General features: G+C 51.9%; 3 protein-coding genes across 3 annotated transcripts in view; 1 reads left to right on the top strand and 2 right to left on the bottom strand.

Annotated features, from left to right (window-relative positions):
* RRM1 (ribonucleotide reductase catalytic subunit M1) overlaps positions 1–3,178 on the top strand; it is a 34,140-nt gene extending 30,962 nt beyond the window's left edge. Inside the window, exon 20 of the transcript XR_008238923.1 lies at positions 2,747–3,178. The gene's annotated coding sequence lies outside the window, so the exon portion shown is untranslated. The remainder of the gene's footprint in view (positions 1–2,746) is intronic.
* A 4,438-nt stretch (positions 3,179–7,616) lies between these two features.
* LOC128153511 (olfactory receptor 52K2-like) lies at positions 7,617–15,018 on the bottom strand. Its single transcript, XM_052812932.1, has one exon. The coding sequence runs from the start codon at positions 13,241–13,243 to the stop codon at positions 12,215–12,217; it is 1,029 nt and encodes a 342-aa protein (XP_052668892.1). The 5' UTR covers positions 13,244–15,018; the 3' UTR covers positions 7,617–12,214.
* Positions 15,019–18,587: 3,569 nt separating this feature from the next.
* Positions 18,588–20,682, bottom strand: LOC128153360 (olfactory receptor 52I2-like). Its single transcript, XM_052812668.1, has one exon. It carries the CDS (start codon positions 20,679–20,681, stop codon positions 19,734–19,736), a length of 948 nt encoding a protein of 315 aa, XP_052668628.1. The 5' UTR covers position 20,682; the 3' UTR covers positions 18,588–19,733.
* Between the last annotated feature and the right edge of the window lie 5,941 nt (positions 20,683–26,623).

The raw sequence follows: 26,623 nt of genomic DNA, 5'->3' as shown, positions 1-26,623 counted from the left end.
GGTGGAGGCAAAGGAGGAGGAGGAATGATGGGCAATGAAAAAGGCAGCTCGAGGATTTAGGATTTAGACCCAAACCCAGCTCCCTCAGGGCACCCCAAATCCCTGCCGGCCTGGGACCTCCGCTCGCACAGGGCCACATCCCAGAGCCCTGGGGTGCACCTCATAAATGGGGAAGGAGCATTAATGGGGGACTCTGCCAATGCACAGCCAGAGGCTGAAGATAGAGCTCATGCCCGTCAGCTTGGTTTCACAGGAGGCAGGTTTCTGGCAAGGAAACCGGTTGTTTTTTCCTGCAGGATTATATGTTCCTCCACTGTAGTGTGTGGGCTTCGCCACAGGTGGATTTCTCCACGGTTTCTGACAGAGAGCTCTAAACCTTGCTCTGTGAGGGATGAGCGGGGAGCACCGGAGGATGCAGTGGCTCATGAGTCACTTGCGCTGCTCAAAGCAGCGTTATTAATTGGGTGGCCTCGAGACTGTTTGCAGCAAGGACTTCCAGCAATTGCTTCCTCCTCCACTTTATTAAAGATTTTTGTTGGCAATCTGGATGTCAGTATGAGGTCTTGAAACCTCCCTCCTCTGGTCCCCTGCGATAAATCTCCATCCCCCCTGGGTGACACCTCCAGCCTTGGGCTGTCAGCAGGTTTCATCAGCCCCTGCGGTCTCTGATAAGGTCCTTAATGGCAACATCAAACGAGCCCCAGGATGTCCACCTCTGATGTCCACGTCCCTTGTCGGTGCTGCCTGATACCATCTCTCCTGGTCCCTGCTCCTCTGCCAATTCCTTGTCGGGTCACCATCTCCTTCTCCTGAGCTGTCCTGGGGGCATCCACTGCTTTACCAGGGGCTGGGCTGGGCTGGTCCCATGGCCAGGAGTTATCAGAGGCAGCAGGTCTGGCATCCCCCTCTCCTTTGGGTCAACCCTTGATATTTTACCCTATTTCCACTCAAGTCTAGTTATTCTTCTCTTCAAGCCAGCAATCATTTACTGGATGAGTCACAGAGGAGTACAACTTGGGCAAAAATTAAATCATGTTTTGGCAGAGGATTTATAAGTGCCCCCCACCATCTATTACACAATAGAAGATATTTAGGGAGCAGTCAATATGAATGCTAAAAAAAAAAAAAAAAAAAATAGAAAGAAAAAGCCAAAGTCTTTAGGAAAGATTCCTGACTGCAGAGTGAAGGTGAGGGAAGGAAAACCCCAACCAAATACATTGCAAAAATATTTTAAAATTAATATAAACCAGAGAAAATACTCTAAGTGAGGGATGTGGTATAATTGCTGGTAATGCTGCAGAGAAGAGGGAGGTGTTTGGTTGAGCACTGTGTTTGAAGAGAAGCCAGCCATTGCCCCAGCATCACAGGCAGATTAAGAAGCACTTTAGATCCTTAGGGGACAAAGTGTCTGATCATCCACTGTAGGTAATGATTTTGAACTGACCATCCAACTTCTCTTCATATTTGAATTGGTTGAGAGGGATCTGGCCCAAAATCTGGAAGCTGGGACATGGTGGTGTTTCACCAGTCCTGGATAACTGGCTTTCCGTCTCTGGGAAGAGAGTGGCATCAGGGTCATGCTGCAAAGACCAGAAGGTCATCGATGCCAGTCAGTGTGGCCACCTGGCAAGTATGTTGTGTTAAACAAACGCCAAAGTCAGGTAATTTGGGAAAGGTGCCTATTTAGACATCACATTGTGAGGTGTCCGACCAGCACAGGAACATGTTTTCACCCAGCTGCACGCCCCGTGAACTGGATCTGCGGCTGGCAGCACAAGGAGCATCCAGTTGGGATCTCAAGAGAAGACCAGCAGTGCATGATGTGAGCCAGGAAAGGGACAAAAATCATCAGGGGTCTAGAAAAGGTGGCCAGAGGGAAAGGCTGAAGGGTCTGGTGAAATTTAGCACGGAGAACACTGAGGTCAGATACAGAGGGACTGACCCAGTAGGCTTCCAAGGTCTGTTCCAGCCCATTTTTTGGGATGTGTGCAGGCAGTCGTGCAAGCAAGGCTTGGGGCTCAGGACTCCTCCTGTCCCAGGAGCGGGCACTGGCGTTCCCGAGCCCGATGAATGGGGTCTCTCCACCAGCCTCACCCTAAGCACAAACCAAAGGGAAGGGGCATCTCGGCCCCCTGAGCAGAGGATCCCTTCCCACACAGGCACCCTGCCTGCCCTGAGCCCCTGCTCCCCCCGAGGCAGCCACTTGCCCGGGCTGCAGGGCCCTGGGGCTGTGATATTGTAAAGAACAAGACATCAGCAATTTCTGTTCCTACTGTTGCTGCTGTCTCTGAGACAGGCAAACTCGTTAGCTCTCTCCTGAGGATTTTGAGAGACTGATAAATACCGCTCCCTTGCTCTATGTGATCGCTGGGGTGAAGAGGTCCTGGCTGTGGACCAGCTCTGCAGAGCTCTGCGAGCGTCCTGGCTGGCGGGGCAGTGGGCGGCAGATGCGATGCTCCTCCAGCATGCCGGGTGGGATCAACCCTGTGGTTGTTGCTCTGTCTCTGCCCCGAAGAAAGCAATGCCTTTGTGACCGTGCTGCTGCCGCCTCCCGCTCCTGCCAACACGGTGGAGAGGAGCAACCTCAAATGAGTGAAGTCCTGGCAGGGTTCATGAGAACAGGCTGGCAGGAGCGAGGACAGGAGGGTGCACACAGAAAGGCTGCAGGACTAGCGTGTATACATCAAATCCATACACTTACACAAATCCCAGTTTTGTGAGTTTGTCCATTTGCTTTGTTTTCCAGGTCTGAGTGCTGCAGTCTCATAGCCCCCTGAGAGAAGACATCAAAATGAAAGAGCCCACAGAGGTTGTTCCCTCTCACTGGATCCTCCTGGAGAGGTCCATCACCACCTGGGGATGTTCAGGTGGAAGAGGGACTCCTTGGCCCACAGATCTGTTGTCCTCTGCTCTTCATCCTCTGTGCCTTGTCACCACCCTCCAAAATTGCTGTTCAGCTTCATCTTGGACTTTGACAGCATCTCCTGGTTTGGGTCCCTGACTTTTCTACACCCTGTTACCTCCACAATCCTCGTGGCTTTCCACCACAATCTTTGTCTTTGTCCTTGTCCCTTTGCTTGGGGCAGACACCCCGCTCCCATCAGCACCTCTGAGTGGGACCAGGTGATGCTGTGCAGATTTCCTTGCTCCCACCATCTGATTTGGACCACTCTGTCACCTTTAGGGAATGGCTCTTGATTGGCACTTGAAATATGAATCCTGTGAGCTCGCTCTGGGTTTCCATGGAAGCTGAGGCTGTTCCTGCAGCCTCTTTCTTTACATCGCTTCTTGCACTGTTTGCATTTAACCGTGCATGCTGTAGCACACAGGATTGGTAAGAGACTTGGCAATAGGGCAGGTAGGAAAAGCACAACATGAAGCATCTTATTCAGGTTTGCCTCTGGTGATGGAGTCCATTACAATGCGGTTGTCACTGGATGGTGGGAGCATCTAAAGCCCCAGTCACAGGCAGGGCCTCTTTGGGCTGATCCTGGCCAGACCTATAAAGACCTGGGAGCAAATTCTGTCAAACAGCACCAGGAAAGGCTCCTGGACATGTAGTCCTGCCCTACAGGCTTGGCTATTTGCATGCAATGAGCATCCCCTAAGCAGGTCCCAGCCACGGTACTACAGTCCAGGGACTGTTGGCACAGGCTGTTTTGAAGGCCAGGAAAGTTTAAATGCATGGACTTGGGTTGGAGGACAGCTCAGGAAAACCAGTTAAATGTTCACAGCTGTTAGAGCAGCATCAAAGCTGTCCATAGGCAATTCCTAGTTGTAAAGTTCAGTTGGAAGCCCCCCATGCTGGTGGCTGAGGGATGCTTACAGTGCTGCCAATGCATCAGTGATGTGGCAGCTCCTGGGAGTAGGGGATCCTCGCCTCTGCTCACATTGCAATGGGCTCGGGGAGGATCAGGTGGATGTGCTGGTGCTTTATGCTTTCAGCTGAGGCTGGTGCTGGTTTGCACTGGGGGATGTCCCTATGGGCGGGGGCTGGGTGGACTGTGTCCCCCTGCCTTGCTGGGCTGCGGTCCGGGAAGAGGAGCACTGTCCCTGTGGTGGTCTCAGCCCGCAGTGCTTTGCAGGTGGAGGGAGAGGAAGCACTGATAAGAAATGGGGTGGGGGAGAGACTTGGACACGGGTGGGAGTGGAGGAGAGGAGGCTGCGATGGGGCTGCAGTCCCTTCTCCCGGGGAAGAGGGGCAGAGGGTGCTGGGGACCGCGGCAGCACGGGACGGGGATGGCTGTGGGGCTGTCGGGGCTCTGCTCTCTGCAGTTCCCCTTTATCCCAGAGGGCACAGTGCCTTGCTGGGCCTCTCCCAGGCTGCCCCGTCGGGTGCTGCAGGGTCACCCTGTCCTTGCAGCGTAGCACAGCGCACTGGCAGGAATGGCAGCAGGTTGGTGCTGTCCTCTGCCACTGCCTGCCTGTCTCTCCCTGGCCATGTCACCCAGCCTTCACTCCCCACTGCAGCCCCTGCACCCACACAGGGATCAGGGCTGGGGAGGGGACCAAACCAAAATTACCATTAAAGTCTTTAAAAGCTCCTGGGCAAACAGGACCCCGGTTTTCACATGCTGTCCCAAACCAGAGCAGGGGCTGCACGTGCCCGGGGAAAGTGGCGCAGCCCTCCTGCCTGCCCGGGCAGCCAGGGCTGGTGGTTTTGGCACTGAACAGGCACAGCATTGGTAACTCTGGCACTGGGAAGGTGGCAGGGCCAGGCGTGGCAGGGAGGTGGTAGCAGTGCAGGGGGATGGCAGGGAGGTGGCAAGGGGTGGCAGGGAGGTGGTGGCAGTGCAGGGGATGGCAGAGGGGTGGCAGGGAGGTGGTGGCAGGGCAGGGGATGGCAGGGGATGGCAGGGAGGTGGTGGCAGTGCAGGGGATGGCAGAGGGGTGGCAGGGAGGTGGTGGCAGTGCAGGAGATGGCAGGGGATGGCAGTGCTGCCTTTTGGCCAGGAGGTGCCTCCCGCGCTCCACGCTTGGTGCCGTGCCCGGTGCCACCGCGGTGTCCCCAGGACAGCCTGGCCGCCCGCTTGCTCAGAGCAGAGGGAAGAGATTTGCAGGCGCATTCATTTATTTTGTTCACCTCCCAGCTTGGCTGGCAGGGCGAGCAGCAGCAGCGGGAGCAGCGGGGAAGGGCTGCCCTCCCTGGGCTCGCTGGTCGGGAGTTAGCAGAGCGTTTGCCAGCCTTGCAGAGGTGCCGGCACCTTGGAAGGTCCACGACTTACCAGAGAGGTGCTGGAGACGTGCGGGGCATCACCCGGACACACGCACCCCTCTGCACCTGAAACTGCCCCCACGGCCCTTGCTGACCCACCAGCCCAGAGCTGGCAGGTTTGGGCATTTCTCCTCTCGCTACCTCTGCAGCCCCGGGACAGGGCACATGCTCCTGCTGCCGCCGTCCTCCTGGCTCATCTGCCAGTTGTGCAAATTTCGGGGCAGGGAGGAAATCTGCTCCAGGAGCTGGGCTTTGCACGGCCCCACCGTGGGGACCCCTGCCCCTCTGCAAGAGGGGCTGACAGTGTGTGTGTGTGATGTGTGACATTGCCTCTCCATGTAGCCCACTGTCCGAGCATGGAAGGGGCTTCAGGGCATCATCCCAGCAGCGCAGGTGGCTCTGACACACCCCAGGGTCCGTGTCACTCCAGCAGCTATGGGTTGGATGTGTAGGACTCTGCGGGGGCTGCCCCTGACCTGCAGGATGCCCACTGTCTCTCATACTGCCCATAGCCAAATGGGTTCACCAGCAAATCCCCCACACCTGGCCAGGCATCAGCTTCTGGGCTTGCGTGACTGTGGTGGGCTCAGCCGGGTGCAGCACGATGGGGAAGGTGACCAGCAAACTGCCCCGAGTGTGCTTTGCCGGGGGCTCAGCCCAGCAGCCCCGCCGCAGCCGTTCGCAGGCTCAGACCATTCTCCAGTCTCGCCTCTCTGTCCCCCCCAGGATAAAATGCTCTAGGGGTACCCAGGACACCCCATTGCCAGGGTATTTTGCTCTGGGGTTGTGCCCGCACAGGGGGATGTAGGAGAAGGGGGGTATTTTGCAATCCGGACTCTCTCCCTGACCACTGCCACACCAGTCCTGTCCCCTTGGCCACTCCTTACCTGCCTGGACATGCTGGGGCTTGTTCCAGCCCACCAGCTGGGATGGGAGCAGGAGGAAGAGGTGGCCAAGGGGCCTGTCACCGACACAGTCAGCTCCTGCTGCTGCCTCCATGGCCCTGAAAAAAACCACCCTGCAGTGCTCTGCAGCTTGCTTTCTGCTGGGACCTGGCCTTGACCCCGCTCAGCAAAGGCCTGGTGACACTGGAGCTGATGCAAGGACAGCTGGCTGCACTGCTGGGGACAGGGCGCGGGGGTGGCTGGGATGGGGCTGCGAGAACTCCTCATCCTAGTCCAGACCAATTTGGCAGGTTGTCATCTCCTGACTGTGCTCCTGAAGCAGCTCCAGGGCAGCAGACCCCTGGGGCAGCAGGGTGCGCAGTGCAGGGTCCCCGGTGCAGAGTGGTTTATGCACCGTGGGGATGCTGAGCAGGGTCCATACCCAGGGCAGTGCTGTCCTGGTGGGGAGGGGACTCGGGTTTTGGGAGTCACAAGCTGAAGGGTTTGTTGGGAAGCTGCTTTCAGAGCAGCCCCAAGAGCTGCCCAATACGTCCCGTGAAGCCAGGAGAGCCATCAAGGCTGCTCCCCCACAGACCCAGCACACACCTGGCCGTGTTGCACGGTCCTTGGAGATGCTGGTAGCCCGAGCTGCGCATCGCCGGCATGGCTGTAGGTCACAAGCCCCCCTGAAATGGGGGCAGTGGGGACAAATGTCAGGGCACCCCCAGCATTTCATGCTGGGCAAGAGGTGGCCTTGGGAAGCGGAGGCTGGAACATGGCTTGGTCCCTCACACCCAAGGCACTCAGCATGACCCCCCGGGGGCGGAACAGGCTCCTGGCTTGGGGAAGAGCCATTCCCAGGCTCGGGACCCTCCAGCATCCCCCACAGTGGAGCTGGGCACGGTATTTTGTGATGGAGCATCGCTGCGCTGGCAGTGAGCCCAGCGCACCTCGCTCAGGGACTGGGCCTGATCCTGCCTGCAGAAGGGCACATGCCGTTAGCCTCGGCAGGAGACTCGTGCACTGTCCCCTTGCCCTGGGCAGAGATTTTGAGCTGTGGGGCCGGTGACATGAGGCAGGAGCATCCCTCCAAGATGTCTTATGCCCTCTGACTTATTTTCCTCCCTGGGCTTTCAAAGAAGCCAAAGTTAAGAGCAATTGAATTTTGTTTACTTTTTTTTTCCATCAGGCTCCCTTCCTGGGAGTAGTCCAATTAGTGATAACGAGCTGGATGGTAATTACAGCACAGGGCCACAGGAGGATTGATTGCTGGTGACCAGGCTGTTGCGGCCCATGGCCCCCCCCCGGCTGGCTGCCGAGGGGCCAATTAGTGGGTTTGCAACCGATGATGCTTCGCTGGGGATTTTGCATCAGTTTCTTGGCTGGAGCCAGGGCTAGTGGCACTGGGGGGGGGGGCGGGGGGTGACTGTCCCTGCATCCCCTTGGCCATCGCACTGTGGGGGGAGACCTGCATGCAGGACCCCAGTCTCTCTTTCCAGACACACCCCCACCCCCAAATAATTAACTCCTTTCCAACACCCCCCAGCCCTGCATGGGGGCACTGGTGGCTCTGGGACCCTCTGTCCTCTTTGCAGAGGGAAGTGTGTTTGGGCAGCTGTGCCTCCCTGTCCCCCGGTGCCAGCTATGGCCAGGCAGAGACTCTCCTGGGGTGTCCTCTGGGGACCCCCAAGCCCTACCCTGGTGCTGGGGGGGGTTTGCTCCAGCTCCCCATGCTCAGGGCAGCTGCAGACTTTGTGCAGCTCCCCTGGGTCCGTGGGGCAGCTGCCTGGTACGAAGAACAGGAGTGAAGTCCAGACTTTTCAGAGGTCTGTAAAAATCAGAGCTACCCTCACCCAAAACCAGCCCCAGGGCTGGGACATTTTTAGGGGCTGAAAATGCCATGGTGAAATGAGACAACCTGTTCCAGCGGCACCTCAAGCACCCACTGCTGGGAGTCTGGGCTTGGGTGGTGTTTCCAAAAGGGACCTTTTGTGCTGCAGATCCCAAGAAGGGTTGTATACTACAGCCATGTAAGGACATGCCACTGAATAGTGTTAATTTAGCTGGGATTAAAATATACATTAATTTTGAGTAGCCTGAGGCTGGGGCATGGACAATGGTGGGAAGGAATGGTGCAGGTTCTGGGCTGGTGCAGGCAGGGGGTGAACAGGCAGGAGGATGGGTGGGAGCTGGGGTCTGTGCCCAACCCGGGGCCCTGAGCAGCCAGTGCTGGACTTGCCAGGGGCAGTATGGGCTGAAACCTTTTAATTTGTGCATGCTCATCCAGCTCTTTCATGCCATCCCACAGACAGGTCTGTGTATTGCTGCCACACTCGAGGAATTTGCACCAGCACTGCTCAGGGAGCTGCAGCCAAACCAGCGTCCCCATCTCGAGGTGCGTGGTGGTTCAGGGGTGCTGGCCTCACACTAAAGGCTTTGCAACTCTGCAACCAGCTCCGGAGGGAGTGGAGACCTCCACGCATGGCCGGGGCTGGGTACCTTTGCGGAGGCTGGTGGGCAGCGCAGGTCTCCGTGCCCCATCTCCAAACAGCTCTGCTGGCAGGCTCCTACTCCCGCCAGCACTCACAGGGTTAAACTGTTGTTTGCTTTGGACACTTCACCCGAAGGAGAGATTAAAAATTAGCAAGTGAGCTATTGCTAATAGCTGGAAGTGTCCCGAGGCTAATTACTCAGCCGTGATGCATCTATCTGTTGCTGTCACGGCTACTTTGTAGGTAAACAAGGGAAAGTGCCTCTTTCCTTGGGGCTCCTCGGTGGACAAACTGGAGCTGCCCCAGCCAGGAGCAAGTGCGAAATCACAAGCTAGGAGCAGCTCGGTGTCACAGGCAGAGCTCCAGTGACAGGGACACCCCCAGCCCCCCCCACTATCGCAGCCCCGTGCACGGGCTTCTCTGGGGGCTGTTTGCAGAGGGGACCCTGCGGGGCTTGGCTGGGCTGGGCTGCAGCAGGGTGGTCTTTGCCGCTGGTGCCCCTTGCACTGAGCCGCCCCGTGTCACCTGCGTGAGGGCAGACCAAAGCATCTGCTTCGTTAGCAATCAGGGCTCTTCTCCACCTTCGCATGGTGCCGGGGCAAATGCTGTCCCCCAAACTTGCCAGCAGCCAGGACTCCCTAACTAGTCGGGACTTGCACCACCAGCACTGTTTCATCATTGATTTGACATCTGCAGTGGGCAGAGAGTAGATCCCTCGCTTCACAAAGCCCAATCCTGCTCACAACCAAGTCGGTGGCAGTTTTCTCTGTGAAATCATGAGTACTGGGGGGCACGTCCTGACCACTGCGGGTAGGACGCCTGCTCAGCTAGGACCAACCTTTCCTTGCTTGTACCTATAAAGTACATGGAGGAGTGGCTGCTTCACCCGATGGGTGTGCTGGTGACCAGAGGGACCTCGGTGGGATGGAGAAATGGGCCAACGGGAACCTTGTGAAGTTCAACTGGAAGTGCAAAGTCCTGCCAGGACTGGGGAACAAGCTCAGGCACCAGCACAGGCTGGGACCACCCAGCTGGAACATAGCTTTGCAGAGAAGGACCTGGAGGGTCCTGGTGGGCACCAAGTTGACCACGAGCAAAGGTGGCCAAGGGTGTCCTGGGCTGCATCAGGAGGAGCATGGCCAGCGGGTCGAGGGAGATGGTGCTTCCCCTCTGCTCAGCACTGGGGAGGCCACACCTGGAGTGCTGGGTCCAGTGCTGGGCTCTCCAGTATGAGAGAGACATGGACATACTGGAGAAAGTCCAGCCAAGGGCCACGAAGATGCTGCAGGGGCTGGAGCATCTCTGCTATGAGGAAAGCCTGAGAGAGCTGGGACTGCTCAGCCTGAAGAAGAAATGGTGCAGGGGGATCTTATTAATGTATATAAATAACCAAAGAGAGGGTGCAAAGAGGCTGGAGACAGGCTCTTTCCAGTGGTGACCTGGGCCAGTGGCTCTGGACCATGTTCATAGTATCTTGAGGTTTTTTTCCTTTTAGACATTTTAGTGGCTCAGATAAGCACTGGCAATGGTGCATGGCTGGGCACAAGGGTGAAGTTTGCCATCACTCACATTGCTTGAGCCTTTCTGCCTGTGCAAGGTTGGAGGTGGCAAGCTGAGAGCTCACCTGTGGTTTCTGTTGGAACTGAAGTTTTGAGATTTAAACTTTTTTTTTATTTGTGGAAAAACCATCCTGTAGATGGTCTTGGTGCAGAGAGCAGGAAGCAGAGACAGAAAAGATCACATTTAATTTTTAGTCCTTTGCTCTCTCAGGGTCCCAGTGTCCAGAGTCACGCATTGATCTCTGGCAGCGTTCAATGAAGGCAGAAGCATCTCTTAAGGCATTGATGGCAGGGAGCACATTGTACAACACCATCGGTGGCAGTGGTGCTGGTCCTGAGTGGTGATAACCCCCCGTTTGCCTTGCTGACTGAGGAAGCAATTAGAAACATAACCAGAGTTTGTAAGAACATATATGGAAGCTCTTCCATACAAGCTGGGAGCACCCTGCGCTCTGTCCTTTTCTGCGCAGCAAAATGCTCCCAGTTTCAGTCTCACACTAAACGTTAACTCCCTACGGACTTATCTATTCCCCATCGATGCCCAGTGTCAGAGGGCCTGGGTCCAATGCCGGGTTGCCTGGCCCTTTCTCCTGCCCTGCAGCAGGATCAGCAAGATGCTTGTCTAAGGTTCTCCAGTGGTGGATTGCCTCCTTTCCAAGCAACCTGTTCAAGTGCTGAACACCTTTCTGGCAGACTTTTTTAAACATGTCTAACCTAAACATTGATAGCCAAGATTAATATACAATACACAATAGCCTGTCAGAATTCAAGGAGCACCTGGATGATGCTCTTAGTCATACGGTTTAGTTTTAGGTAGTCTTGTGAGGAGCAGGGAGTTGGACTCGATGATCTTTATGGGTCCCTTCCGACTTGAGATATTATATGATTCTATGATTCTTTGAAGTTTTCCAGCTGATGCATATCAGTGGGACTTTCATGATTTATGTCAGTTTTGAGAGAGATTTGGATGATCTATAAAGGGAGGAAGGAAGGAAGCAAAGATGGGTGGATGCATCACATTTTACGGGAAACATTTTCTTTTCCTTACTTCTTGAGTAGACCATCCTCTTTCCGAAGCGGGTGATAAATCTGCATTCACTCTTTGCGGAATTATGAAGTAACTTTTTCCTAGAGTGATCTGTGATCATTCCTGGCACCTGTAACCATAGGTTATGTCGGGAATAGGAAACAGCTTTCGCTTTAGATGTCTGAGTGTTTTTCTGAGCTCAGTGTATGCAGCAGCAATTGCTTCTATGCAGAGCACCATCACCATCCTGGGTTCCTCCTCTCCAGCTGATTCCTGCAGCGCTGGCACTTGGGTTGGCTTGTGGTTCCTTGCATTTGCTTTGCTGGATTTGCAAACACCTGTTGGAGGACTTGTGACACTTCACCTTACGATGTTGCCTTTGCATCAACGTGCATGTGGTCCTGGTCAGGGTTTACGGTGGAGATGCACAAAGAGGTGTGGGAGGTGATGGCTGAGACTGCCACAGTGAATGTCTAACTGTAGCCTTTGATTAAAGCAGACTCCTGTCCCTAGAGATCCTGGTAGCCACGACATTTCTCAGATACACTGGTCTGACTACCGATTAGAAGTGGAGAGTAGATGCCTCTTGCATGGATGGGTGCAGGAGATGCAGGGGGAGTCATTCCCATCCCTTGTGAGCAAGGAAGGGGTCAGGGCATCCTCTCCTCCCCTCCACATGGGACCTAAGGCACTGAGCACCATGGTATCACCTCGCTGGTACTTGGTGGGGTGAACTGTCCTCTCTGGCTGATGCGCTTTGGTCTGTGGGGCACCTCAGCCATGTGCCACAGGGGCTAAAATGCTGCTAGTGATATCAGAGAGCTACCACGATGTAACATTTCCCAGTGATATCTTGGAAAACAGGAGTGCCTTGACCAAAGGGACAGTTGCCCAGCACTCATCAGGACTGGCCCATTGGTTTCATGTGAATAACCTATTGCCTTGTCAGCATTAGGCATCTGGTCTAGGTTCCCTTTCTAGTCACTGGAGAGAGACGGACATTTCTGGGGGATAATTCATTGCACTTAACTTCACACCTATTCTAGGATGGGATAAATTATTTTCTGGCGGTGCCTACCTCTCTCAACATCTGACCGGTCTTTATCAGCTTGTGAGATACTGAGTCCTGCCAACTTCCCCAGCAGTTTGAAGATCCCTTCCTGGATCTGCTTCATCTTTATGCCGTAAATGAGGGGGTTGAGCATAGGAGGGACCGTCAAATAGAAATCAGCCACCAGGACTTGGACATGAGGTGCCAAGCCGAAAGAGAACATCTGCAGGTACATGGAGAGAAGGCCACCTACGTAAAACAGCAGGATGATGGAAACATGGCACCCGCACGTCCTGAGGGCCTTGAGACGAGCCTCTTGGGATGGCAGCCTCATCACAGACCTGAGGATCATACCATAGGAGAAGGTGATGAAGACAGAGTCTGTCCCCACCAATAGTGTTGCCACGATGAGGCTGTAGAGATCGCTGACAGATGGGTCGGTGCAGGCCAGCTCCACCACGGCCATGTGCTCACAGTAGGAATGAGGGATGACTCTGGTTTTGCAGTAGGGTAAGCTGGTGAGGAGGCACATCAAAGGTGTCATGACACCGGCTCCCCTGGCCAGAGACAGCAGTCCTATCTGGATGGTCCTTGAGCTCGTTAGGGTGGTGGTGTATCTCAGAGGGTTGCAGATGGCTATATACCGGTCAAAGGACATTGCCAGGAGCACCCCTGACTCCACTGCAGTGAAAGTGTGGATGAAGAACATCTGGATGAAGCAGGCCTCAAAACCAATCTTTCTTGAATCCATCCAGAATACACCCAGCATTTTGGGAACTACAGCAGTTGAGAAGACGAGGTCAATGACAGCCAACATGGAAATGAAATAGTACATAGGCTCATGGAGGCTTTTGTCCAGCCTCACAGCAAGAAGGACCACGCTATTTCCCAGCAAGGTCATGATGTACATAAAGCAGAATGGGATGGAAATCCACATGTGGAGAGCTTCCAGGCCAGGGATGCCCGTCAGGAGAAAAGGCAAAGAGTTGGTGTTGGATCGATTGTTGGTTGACATGGTGCAGGCGGGCCAAGCCACATACTTGTTCTCATCTTTAGTTCCCTGTAACAGTGATAGAAAGGTTGGGATTTTGCTGCCATCAGTTTGGTCATAAAACTATGCACACTGCAGTTCTCAAGCATCACACAATTTTGTTGTATTTATTTGGGGAGAAACCTTCAGAACCCGTTATCTACAGTGAGACTTTTAAATGGATGTTGTGGTCAGTGCTTTCCAAAGGACACATCACTGGAGAGTCCTGGCTGTCCTATTGCTTGCATGGGGCCACCTATCCTTCTGCTTCTCCTTCCAGCCCCTCTGATTTACCTCTAGCTTTTGCCTTACATGCATCTGTCTAAAGGCTGGCACCACGGTGTCCTGCCCTGTCATGGCTTCCAGCCACTATCGCCACTATCAGTGAACAGAAGTGAGGCAAAATGACCCCAGGCTCTTTGGCCCTTGCCCAGCCTTCATGAGCAGTGCAATGGCAGGACTTAAGGACTTGCTGCAAGGACTTGGAAGCAAGTCCTCCCTCCCTATGCCCTGCTCAGAGAGAGGACTGGGCATATGGGTCCAGATCACACAAGTTCCATCCTGTTGCTACTTTGGGTCATGCAGAAGCTGCACCTAGACAATGTGTCCATGGTGAAACTGGGCTGAGAGAAACTGCAGCCAGAAAAATAATGCTCCAAGCTGTCACCCAACACTAAGGGGACACAAGCATCATTGACAGCCTCTAGCTGCTAGCCACAGTCAAGGAGGGTAGAATTAAATTGGTACTACCCCTCCTCCACACTCATCCATTCATGAGACTGAAGGCCAAACTGATGCAGAATGCTGTCCTGTCAAAAACAGTGGAGGTACACACGTTTTTTTCCTCTCTGGAGCCCAATAACATGGGATTTGTTGAAGTATGCTTTCCTGGAAGAAATTGCACTATTGCAGGCTCGTGGGCATCCAGAGATGGAGAACCTCCATCCCTTGATTTTTGCCTCAAGTGCTAATCACCCTCACAGTTATAACCACGTGCTTTTCTTCCCATTTGACATTGCCTGTCTAATCCTCCCAGCCACAGCATCCTCCTCTACCTTCCTATGCTTGGCCAGAGAGCCCTTTATGGCAGAGCACCTTCACTGCATGACGGTATGTACTTCCCATGACCAGGGAGTTATTCTTAATAAATTAAAGACCTGGAGCACTGCAAGTTTCTCCTCTCCACTCACCTGTTCCACTAGCTGTCTTATTGAGAGGGTTTTTTTGCACATCTCCAAGATTTCAACACTTTTTTTGAAAAAAATATAGCCTTTTCCATTTCCCTGTTATTTATGCATCCAAAATTGCACTAGCCCTCTGGGTCCCAGTGTTACCCTCTCACTGTGCTGTCAGCTACTTTCCAGAGCCTCTGTTCTCCAGGATACAGTGCTCCACTCTGAAAACCTGCCTGACTCTCCTTAGCTTATTGCAGGCGGTTCCTTTGAATGACCAAGTCTGCCAAGCTCTCTAGACTGCTCTGCGGGACTTGCCTTGCCCTGGCATTATTTGAGACACAATTTGTGCTGATTTTGGGACAACTGATGAAAGTCGTACAGAATAACTTCTAGTCTAGAGCCAGCCACTGTGGCACCTCTGCAAAAACACAAACTTTTTGTGATGATGGTTCTGACAGCTTCATTTTGATGTCTCTTAATCATCCAGTTCTTCATCCACTTTGCTGATGCTTAACAGATGTTGCATTGTGTCAGCTCCTCACCTGAAAGCAGCGTGGTGGAGGCACATTTCTTTTAGATAACTCTGTGTACTCAAACACACGTTGATTAACTAAACCTGCTATCTCATCAGAAAATGAAATCAGGTTTGTTTGACAAGAGCTGTTTCCTGCAAAGCCACGTTGATTGCCATAATTTAATTTGATTCCAATCCTTTAATTCTTTATTGACCAAATCTCCTGTTAACTTCTTGAGCTTTCTGCTGGGCATTGACGTCAGGCTAAGCAATCTGCAGCTAATCACATCATCGTACTTTCTTGCTAAAGTAATGGCCTGAGGAAGCATCTGCAATCACTGCAGCATGCCAGGACTCATAAAAGTTTGGCAGAACAGACCAAAGACCTCCTTGGTCAACTCAGAGATGCTTTTTCCCTTGTGCAAATTACCCAGACCTTCTGCTGTATTTGTTTTCTGTTCTTAGCAGAAGCTGTTTAACATCCTTCTCAGCTACCAATCAATTAAATTACATTAAAAAATAAAGTTCTCTGATTGCCTTTCTCTCAGGTAGGCATGGACCTCTCTTCTCCATGTGGAGGGGCAGATGCCTTCGTCTGCTTTTGTCTGATTTCTCTACTTAACAGCTTCTAACTCCCATCAGGTCCTGACAAGCGCCCGAATTTCACTTTGTCCACGATGCTTTAGCTGCAGCTTTCAGTGCTCTAGTCACTTCCCTAACCACAGCCATCCTTTTCTGCAAGCATGCAGGGTAGCAAGCTTGGCCATTAGCTGAACTCGTTCAAAACCTCTCCTAACTTACTCTACAGTTTCCTTGTCTAAATTCCCTCTGCCTTTGAGTTCCCTCAGCTTTGGGAAAAAGGAACTGTAATGAAAAATCAGTACTGCAGGCTGAAACGCATTGAGATCACTGCCATTGGTTCCTAGGCACCACCAACTTTTTTTCCTGTAGTTTAATTCCTCTTTACTCCTCACAGTTAATTAGTGCCAGACACAGAACCCTTTGATTGAAGGAATGGTCCCTGCGCTCTGCTGTGACATTTTGTCTGCTTTGTCACACCTTCCACACTGAGCTCTCCCCACCTCAACCCTCGCACCTCTTTCCTTCTCATCACAGACACCTCAGCGGCAGCGGGGATTGCCCACTGCAGCGTAGTGCATCCTTCAAACACACTTTCCTATGGAGATAAAACAAAGTTATTTCAGGACAGGGCACAAAGGTGAGTGCTGCCTGGCCTGGCTGCTAGTACTGTGTTTGCGACACGTGTTCACATCGAAGGCAAAGCTCCAGCTCCGGACCGTGCCCTGACCGATGAGCACGCAGCTGGTCCGGCATGTGCCTCTGGGGCACTCGCTCCTCCTCCACAAATTGCACCACGGATGCAGGATACATCCCCAAAATAATGCTTTGTTCCGCAGCTGGGTCGGGATTCTGGGCCAGTGGGCTGCCTGCCTCCTTCACCTCTCCACCCGACCCCGACCGAGCTGCACATGTGACATAATCCAGCCTATTTCACCAAATTCTGCCCGTCGGTGAGAAGCCCCGGCTGTGTGCCTACAGCTTTCTATTCAGATGCCTGCTGTTGTATGCAAGGGATTAAGAACATTATCCGTGGTTGAAAATCTAGTTTGTTTCACAGAAAATGTGTATTTAGCTAATTATTGATTACTTTATACAAACAGAAACAAGCCAACTCTTTTGCAGCAAACAATTTCTGGTTTTGGTTAAAAGGTTTGGTATTTATTTGTTTACTTTTTTAAACTGAAGTCCTATTTTTACCTAAAAAATACTTAAAAAATCAGAATCCTGCAGCCTTGGGTCTGCAGTTTCATTTAATAAGACACTTTAAAATTTTGAAAAACTACTTGAAAAAAGATTTTTCCAGCAGTTGCCTTTTTTCCTAACGAACGCACTCACACTGTGAATGCATACAGGGCAGATGCTGAAGTCCCACCAGCCTCCTGTCCTTAGGCACCCGGAGCAGCCTGCCATGCCCTGACTCATGCCAGTCCTCCTGTGCAGCCACCCACCTTGCCTTCTGCTTGCAGACAGCTGCCACCCTTGGGGACACTCACGCCAAGAAAGAAACATCTCCTGTGTGCGGGAGGGCAGAGCTGCAGGGCTGTGCATAAATCACCCCAGGCAATGCTGCTGGGAGCCTCCTGGATGGAGATTCCCAAGAGCAGGACTCGTCTCCAGGCATCTTCTGTAATAACCTCAGCGAGGGGGCTGGACGGTAACAGCCTCAGTCCCAAGTCGATTCTCTCTCATCTAATTTCTTTTACAAATGGCAGGTGCTAGGAGATGACCAAGGGAGACGCGAATAGGCTGTGCAAGTAGTCTCCAGCAGAATGAAAGACCTTTGTGTTTCTGCCTGGAGCAATGCAAGTGCAGTTTCATTTCTGGCTCTCCTGAAGGAGTAGCTGGAAGGAGAGCACTGGCTCCCAGTTCAAAGGGCCATGCCACGGCATGAGCTGTCCTCGCCCCCAACAGACCCCCTCCCCAAGCCCCAGGCAGCATAAGGCTGAAATGTGCAAATTCAGTATAGCAAAAAATGCAAATTCAGGATAGCAGAAACATTCTGTCAACTGTTTTTTCAAGATGTCAGGGAAGAGTGCAGCAGAAAGTCAGGTAAACACCACAAAGACAGGAAAAAATATTTTTGACATGAGGAATGACACATTCAAACCAGTTTTGAAACTGAATGCATTTCAGTGAGTTTAATTTTTAAATTAATGTAGAAGTGAGGACTAAACATGACATTTTGGGTGGGATTCATCTAAACAAACACAGGTGGCAGTTGTAGACATGGTATCAGTCTATGACTGGAGCTAGTCCTCCAGATTGCCTTCATATCCATGGAGACAAACAGTGACTTTACAGCAGTATTCATCCCAACCTGAAGCTGATATCTGAAATAGGTCAGAGGAATTATGCTGCACCTGTTTTTTTCATTGCCATGACTATAAGGGAGATGGTGATGACCATGTGGACCTCTGCCCTGAATGTGTCTGAGGAGGATGAGAGTTGTCCCACTCTGCTGTTGGAGGAGACATGCCACCTCTGTATGCTTTCATTCTGAATCCTTGTGTTAATGGAGACAGTCCCCCAACTTCATCCCTCTGCTCCTCCTCCACCCTCAGACCCAAGTGGCATAATGGCTCCTCTCTCTGAATGAAACTCTCCCCCCCCCCCGAAGCAGAGGACCATGAGCACTGCTGAGACACAGCCATTCACCTTTGCTGAATTATCTCTATTTCATCACTTGCATATCTTAAACATCCTAATGGGAGCTGTCACATAACCCTGGCAACACACCCTGGGCAAATGCTCACCAGCCTGCTGCTTTTGTCCCAAAACATTGACTCTTTGTACTTTAGGTGTTACCAAGTCTCAGAAGACTTCAGCCTGACCCCAGGAGGAGCATCCCTGCAGAGTGGGTGCAGAGCATCCATCCCTCTGTCACTGGAGCATCCTCCATTTCTGAGGAGCAGGAACCCTTGTGGGTGGCTGAATCTCTGAACCTGCTCTGAACCTCTTAGTACTGAAGAAAGGCAAGGTATGGGAATATGAGTTGTTGGTACTTTGGATAGTTGCTGTTGATGTGTATCATCATGTTCACTGAAACTGCACCTCTCCCAGGGAGCCTCCAGTACCCGTTCAAAATAATGACTGCAGAGTATCTCCTTATCCCAGGTCAGAGCTGGACTTTCCCTCTGCTGATGCTAAGCTGTAGAGCCTCAGAAGGACTCCTTGTGCCTGCAGTTTCCAGATAAAACCTGCCATTTTGGAGGGACCTGACTTGTCTGGGTCATTCCCAGCTGGATCCCAGCTTCCAGAACAGGAGGGCCCTTGTACCTGGGGAAGTCTCAGCATGGTTCGGTGCTGCAGCCCCCAGACAGAGCCTGTGAATCCTGGTAGGACATAGCTGGCTGGCTCAGAAAAGTCTGGGATGCAGCTGGTCTACTGGCAGCAAGAGTTAGTCGGGCCTCAGGACCTACAGCATGCTGTCCTTCAGGCCTCCAAGACATGCTCGATTTAGTTATTCACAGACTTGTGGTCATTACAACAAGCAGACACAGGATTGATAAGTACCCCCAAGCACATTCAGTGTTTATTTCCACCACTACAAGGTGTGGACACCTAGATACAGTGATAAACACCACTGTGCATCTCCCCACTTCGGTTTCCTCACCCACCTGGTATGAACTGTCAGATGGACAGAATGCTTTGAAGAGCTCAGTTTTGAAGATGTTCAGTTGTCATCATCACCCAGAAATGCAGAAAAGCTGGTCTGTGCTCACTGAGGGACAGCCTTTTGTGCAAGAGAAGCCCAGAGAGGAGACCCTGGCTGCAGCACCTGCAGTGTGTGGCAGTCTCCTATTGCTAGCCCTGATAGTCCAGCAGGGACTAAAGAAGACACCATAGAAGAAATTTCCGCATTTGGAATAGAATCTGTGTATTGACACAAATATACCTGGAGCCCTGAAATCTTGCTTTAAATTATCACAGGGTTGTTCATGGCATTGGGAACATCTCAAAACTCAAAGGTGGCTGCTTACTTCTCTGTAACACCTGGAAAGAAGGAAGGGAAATAGTACCTGATATTTGCTCATGCTCTCAGTCCCAAATAACTCTCATCACAGAGCAGGGTCTCATGTGGTCATTAAAGCCAACAAGTCCTCCCTCCTTTCATTGCTTCTGTTTACCATGTGCATTCAGTGGGAATGAAATTGCTGCTGTCTTTGCATAGATGAATACACCTGGAAAACCACTGACTACTGTGTCAGACATGAACCTTCCTGGAAAATAGCATTTTGCGCACTGCCTGACGGATCTGCTTGGTCCTCATGCTGTAAACGATGGGGTTCAGCATGGTGGGGAGGGTCAGGTAGAGATCAGCCAGCAGGACCTGTACATGCATGGATATGCCACTGCCAAACTGCTGTGCATAGATGGAGACTATCCCAGGGATGTAATACAGCAGCATCACGCAGATATGACACCCGCAGGTGCTGAAGGCCTTCCAGCATGATTTCTTCCCCAGGACAGTTTTAAGGATCATCCCATAGGACACAGCAATGAAAGCCATGTCCATCCCTACTATAAGAGAGGACCCAGCCACACTGTAAAGCCCACTGGGTCTGGGGTCTGTGCACGCCAGCTTCGCCACGGCCATGTGCTCGCAGTACGAATGGGGAACCACACGGGAAAGGCAATAGGGGAGGTTTGTCACCATCCCTGTCAAGGGCACCATGAAAAGCAGAGCTCTCACCACAATGGCCAGGCCTATTTGGGCAATTTTTCGACGATTCAGGATGGCTTGGTACCTGAGGGGGTGACAAATTGCAACGTAGCGGTCAACAGCCATGGCCAGGAGCACTCCTGACTCCCCTGATGTTGTGGAGTGAACAATGAACATCTGAACGAAACAGGCCATGTAACCAATCTCAGTGGAGTTCAGCCAGAATATGCTCAGCATCTTGGGGATGATGGTTGTCACCATCACCACATCGATGACCGCCAGCATGCCCAGGAAGCAGTGGATGGGGTCACGCAGGGACCTGTCCACCCCAATGACAAGCAAAACTACACCATTTCCTACCAAGGCAATGATATAGCCTGAGCAGAAAAGGATGCCCAGACAGGTGGGGAAAGCTTCCAGGCTGGGGACACCCACAAGGATGAAAGAGGAGGAGCTGCGGCTGGGGTGGTTGAAGAGATCAGAAGCCATGCAGGAGAATCTTGCTTTCGTGCTTAAAAAAAGGAGCCTGGTTTTGAGCCCTGAGCTGTCCAGAACTACGGGGGATAAGGTGGGGACCCTGCATCAGTGAAAGAGCCAAATCAGGGATCCACATCGTTATTAAGATGTGTGAGATGGGAGCGCTACAGCATAACATGACCAGGTAGGGGGAATGGATCAGAAATGCTGAATAAATGGGGCTGTTATGGCTTGAAAGTTCCTATAAGGTGAAGAAGTTCATGTTTCAAGTTGTGCCACCAGGGATAACCAAGGGACTTCTACAGTTCATTGCTTGTGAAAGGCTTGTTTCTTTGTTGGTTGCTCACCACTTCTCAGCTAACATCTTGAAATAAGCTGCAAGAGGAGAGAAAAAGGTTAGCATCCAGCTTCCTTCAGACAGAGCTTTTGCCTGAGCAGCCCTGGCTTCCCTGCAATGGCCCAATATAGGAAGTTCCTCCAAATTTGTAGGGCAAAAAGTGGCCTCAGAAAATGCTCTGGGACATTAAGTGAGGTCATGAAATTGCCTTTTGCTGCTCTGTCTTTATTCTGTCATTCACCCATGAGAGAAGCCTGCAAAACTAGGTGGTAGTCAGAGGAAAAGATTAATTTCTGAGGTTTTATTCTGACAGGAGAAGCTTGGATGTGATACAAAACCTCCAGAGAACAATCCTGCAGAGACAAGAGGAAGGGTCTGGGTACAGTGGGCAGGATCTACACATTCATTTGTGCCAAAACTTTGCTACTGCTTCTGCCGCTTCTCCCCACACACTGGCAAAGACCAGGCAGGTGATGACCACACCAGATCCCTGCCTGTTAAAACAAATTGCCTGGATGATCATCCACTGATAGCTCTTTAGCAAGCAGCAAGCTGTGGAGTGACTCATAATACCCATGCTAGTGACAACATGGAGTAAAATTCACCTGTGTACAGCTCTGCTACAGCATCATTTAGGCCAAAATTTAATGTTAGACATGGCCAGTGTGGCAGTAGTGAGAAGCAGAAGCTAGACAAGTTCAGAATAGAAATAAAGAAGAGATTGGGAGACACTAAGGAAACACAGCACTTGAAGTTTTAAAATAGAGAGCAGACTTTCATAGGCTTTGAACCCTCCATTTGAACTACAGCTTAGCCCCAGGTTTGGGGTTGCTGCAGGAGCTGCTGGCTGAAAAGGCTGGTCAGGACAGAAGTGCTTATCTTCTGGTCTAAATGTCTGTGAATTAGGACATTTTAGAGGCTGAAACAGGACCAAAATTACTTTTTAATTATTGCACATGATTGCACTGCACTGACCCTCTGCATCCCCATAACCAGCAGCTGCAGGAGTGAGGTGTGACTCCAGATTTGAGCAGCGAGATTAATCTGTGGCTGCTTTCACCGCCTGATGCTCCCGAGCAGACCCACATACTGCCAGTGACACAGACCAGCCCCTGCTGCAAAACAGAGCTGTGCACCCTCAGATGGCACAAGCCCCAGTTTAACACAACAGATCTAAATGTCTTCATGAGGGTCCCTCCACAAAGACTCAGGGTACGGTTCAGCTGCCTAAACGGAGGTGCCTCGAGCCATCTGAGACCCCCTGGTGCGTCCCACTTGGCTTCTACTTCCTTTACACCCAGCAGGGTGCAGGTCCCTGCAAACCCTGGGTGATGGTCTGCCTCTCCCACATAGATGCCTTGGGTAGCTGGGAGCATCTCAAGTGGCTGGAGACATCCCAGTAAGGAGCAGTGGAATGACACCCTGAGGCTCTGAGACCCTGCTGCAGTCAGAGAAGAGCTCGAGCATGGAGCCTACAGATTAACTGACTCCCTAAATGTAGGGGTCTGCCCTAGGGTGAGATGAGTTGCTCTCCAGGATCCACTGACCGTAGGGGTTGGATCGCCACTGGCTGTAGTCAGTGCCTAGACACCGAGCACTCATGCACACAAGCACGTGTGGACACCTACGTCCAGGCACTTACGTGTGTCTGAATCCAGAGCTGCATCCCCAGGTGCCTAGATCCAAGGCAAGAGTATATTTGCTTACAGGAGCTCTCTTCCACAGCCAGTGTCTGACACAATATTATTATCAGTATTGCAGCAGTACTGAAGAACCCTGATCACAGTGACTTCTTGTCCTTGGAGATGTAAAAACATAGCACAGAAGAGCTTTGCAGCCTAAGCAAAGGCTTCTCATCCCAGTCTGCCAAGAAGGATAAGCCCAGGTATCTGTCTCACCTGTAGGACTGTCACCTGGAGGGTTGCAGCAGTACATCTCTGTGTATCTCTAAGTGCAGCAAAGCTGGGGTATTAATCCATGCTCTGGAAATGCCCTAAGGGACAGCAGATGTAGGATGCAGAGGTTAGGTTGTCTGTCCTGTGAGAAATTGGAAATTTTCAAGACTGTTTCAGCTTCTTTCATTAGCTCTCCCTTGTGGTGTCATACCATTGGGGTCTCAGGGTTATGGCTGTCTCCAGAGGCTGCTGGGTGCCCATGAGACCAACGTGCAAAATGTAAACTAAGAAGTCCATCTGAAGTGGAGAAAAATCCTTTTGGTTTTGCCAGAGAGAGCAAGATGTTTTGGAAACTCTGGCTTTCCACTCTTCTCTCCACTCAGAACCATTACAAAAAACTTTTATGTTTGTTGAATCCCTGAAAAGAGTTTGTCCAAGAATCGACACAGGGAGGTAGGATCTCAGAGCAGGTCCTGAGCCTTGGCTGCATCACGCAGTACATAGGTGAGGAACGATGCCTACTGATCATGCATAAGGAAACCACACATCATGGCAAACCTCCAGCAGGTGTAAGGCCTGCCTTTAAGGATCATTAGCAGGATGCCAGCTCATTAGGGAATAAATCCCTAATCTTCCCTAATTTTTCAGCTTATTTTCCAAAAAAAGATTCTGGGGGAAGTACAAAGAAGAACCTATGTGTGAGCAGAAGCACAGTACAAGAGAAACACCATTCTGAAGTGGAGCTTGTCCTTTATTTTCCTGCAAGCCATATAAAGTTATTCTACCTAGTATAAGGCAAGCAGATATATTTATTTTATACTGGTGACTGGGCTGTGTCAGGGCCAAGCATGGCACTGAGGGGAGAGGTGGAACTGCCCTGGAGAGCTTCCATCCCTGCTCTGTCCCACTGAGACCCTCTTCTGTCCTGTCCTGTCTTTTCTGTCTCCACTCTCAATGCTTCCTGCCCCCCTCCAAATCTTGGTGAACGGCACAGGATTTGTTCAGCGCAGGGAGGGGCTCAGCAATGAGGGACGTGTGAGATGGGGAGGAGATGAAGACACGGTCGTTTGTGATGTGCAGGGAATGTAATTCCTAGAGATTTTGTCAGAAAGGGGAGGTTTTCCTAAAGTGGGGGGTTTGTTCTGCAGATGCATTCCCTGCCCTAAGAGAACTTTCTTCTGTGTCCTGTCTCCAACTCTGCACTTTCCCAGAGGAATGTGTGTGTATGCTCAGGGTGTGAGATGGAGATGCAGCCTCCAATGCACCTCTGTTTCCTTCAGTGATCCCCATGTGAGCTGTCTTGTCCCATGAACTCTACTCCAAATGGCTGGCAGCCCTGGAGAGCCTGGGAGTGTCTCTGGGACTGCTTGACCCCATGCATGGTCTGGGAGGCACAGACCTGATGTAGGATGGGTGGATCAGCTCCGACATTTGGGATGCTTCAGTCTGTCAGGGCTTCTACGTCAAAGCAGCCCATAAGAGCTACAGCTGAGACCCTGTTCAGGACAGGGCGTTTCTACCATCCATCAGTCAGGTCCATGTGGACTCAATGTTATCTCTACTGCCATGGTCTTATGCACATTCTTTTCTTGGCCTCTCGTCCCTCCAGGGACCCATGTCTTCTTCACACCTGAACAAACCCAGCCAGCCAGGAATGCACCTGCCCCCCCATCCTGCAGGGATCTCTGCATGTTGGGTGGCAACGATGCCTTGCAATTTCTCCTTTCCAGACACATAAACTGGCACCGTGTCCTGCTGAGCAGAGGGAATGTCTTCAGGGGTCAGGTCATATGCTGGGGCAGGGAAATGGTAGGGAGCATGCTTTTGCTTGGAGTTCACTTCTCGGAGTGGTTGATATGTCTCAATGGCAGATCAAGAAGTCTCAGTACACCCAAAACAAGAATCTCTTCCCAAGGGAGGTCCCCGCATGCTTGTCACACACTTTGGGGCCTGTCATATCATACATGTCACTGTATTTATTGCTCTTGCACCCAGGAGATTCCTGGCTGCTGCTCTGGACCACAGGGTGCAAACATGGACCCTGCCCCAAGGAGTTTGAAAGTGGAGACCAGCCACGCAGGTCAACGCAGACTGAAAACACTGACACAAACACAAACAGCTTCAGTGGCCTGATCCTGTTGTCCTCTTTGGCTGATTAGGATGAATGCTTTTAGAGAAAATTGTATATACATATATACAATATGGATCCCTCTAGTAGCTGAGCTGAGGCACTCAGTCTACCCAGCAGCTGGCCTTGCATCCTTGGTCTCCCCAGTTGCCTCATGCACATACACACAGAGGTGTGAACAGCTCTCTGCATTAACTGGCTGAGTCCTGTGGCATCACCAGGGGCTGACCCCATGGTCTCTGCAGCAGCATTAGCTTGCATCCCCCTGGTTCCTTCAGTAGCAACTCAAACCCTCTGGTCTCTCTAGCATCCAGCCCAGACTTAGAGCCTCACTGACACCCGGCTCCCAGATCTCAGCCTACTCACTGGCTGGTCCTGCCTGATGTTTGCTGGTGGTTGCACACTGATGTACGTACCCACCCCGGTCTCTCCGGGTGCTGGCACCTTGGGCTCGGGAGCCCCTATGGTCCATGCTCCCCACTCCAGCAGCTGGTGCTCAGCCCTCGGTGTTCATACGCGCACACAGATTAGGGGACTCTTACCCAGGGATGTTGTTAGAAATGGAGTTTAATGAGAAAATGGGGCAGCCTGCGCTGATCAGGCACCAGGCATGGACAGACAGCACGTTGACCAACAGCCTGTTTACATGTGACTGGACCCTTTCATCCCCTTTTCTCTTCTGTTTTCCCACACTTCTTTGCCCCCCAATACACCCTGATCCCTCCCATTCCCAGCCTTTTGTTCCTCCCCTAAACATCCCATAGTGAGTGCCGCACAGTCCCAAAGTGCTCTTCCTGGCATTCCGTATTGATTGTCCCACCACCCTGCAGGCAGTACCCCGTGTCAGTTTGCGAGGAGGGAGACCTGCTGCCCTTGACCAACTTGGAGGTCTCACACCGGGCCATGGGCTGAACATCCTCCTGGGACAGCCTGGGGAGCAGCCAGGCTGGGGGGTCTGCTGGCTCTGAGGGGGATATTGGGGTTCCCCCGCCTGCCATGTTCCTCTGCTTCTTCAGGTTTATGGAGGTGAACCTTTAATCACACAATCCAACAGCTGTGGCACCCAGCAGACAGGTTCCCGCTGCAGATCCCCCCAGGAGGATGGCATCCATGGCTGTTGTGGTTTAACCCTGGTAGGCAGCTAAGCCCCACACAGCCACTCGCTCACACCCGCCCCTGCAGTGGGATGGGGGAGAGAATCAGAAGAGTAAAAATCTGAAAACTTGTGAGTTGTGATTAAGACAGTTTAATAATCAAAAAAGAAAAAAAAAACCCCAAAACACAAACAACAAAGGAAAATAAAACCCAGTAAAAGAAGTGATACAAAAGGAGGAGGAGCAGAAAAGGTCTTGATGCTGTGCAAGCGCTGCTCAGCAATAACTAAAACATCGGTGTGTTATCAACAATGCTGCTTTCATTACAAATCCAAAACATAGCCCCACACAAGCTACTATGAAGAAAATTAACTCTATCCCAGGTAACAACAGTTCCATGGTGCACAGAGAGGGCTGGCAGAGCAATGCAGAGCTCCTTGCCCCTGCGCAGGGCAGTGCAGCAACACCCAGAGACCAGCGGGTACCTCGGCTGTCTGTGC

Source organism: Harpia harpyja, chromosome 17 (assembly GCF_026419915.1).
Source record: "Harpia harpyja isolate bHarHar1 chromosome 17, bHarHar1 primary haplotype, whole genome shotgun sequence".
Lineage (NCBI taxonomy): Eukaryota > Metazoa > Chordata > Aves > Accipitriformes > Accipitridae > Harpia > Harpia harpyja.
The sequence above is the reverse complement of the archived record's forward strand: the minus strand, read 5'-3'. Positions and strand labels throughout refer to the sequence as shown.

Excerpts from the sequence above, each read along its gene's own strand:
- LOC128153511 (XM_052812932.1), bottom strand. The coding sequence starts at position 13,243 with ATGTCAACCAACAATCGATCCAACACCAACTCTTTGCCTTTTCTCCTG.
- LOC128153360 (XM_052812668.1), bottom strand. The coding sequence starts at position 20,681 with ATGGCTTCTGATCTCTTCAACCACCCCAGCCGCAGCTCCTCCTCTTTC.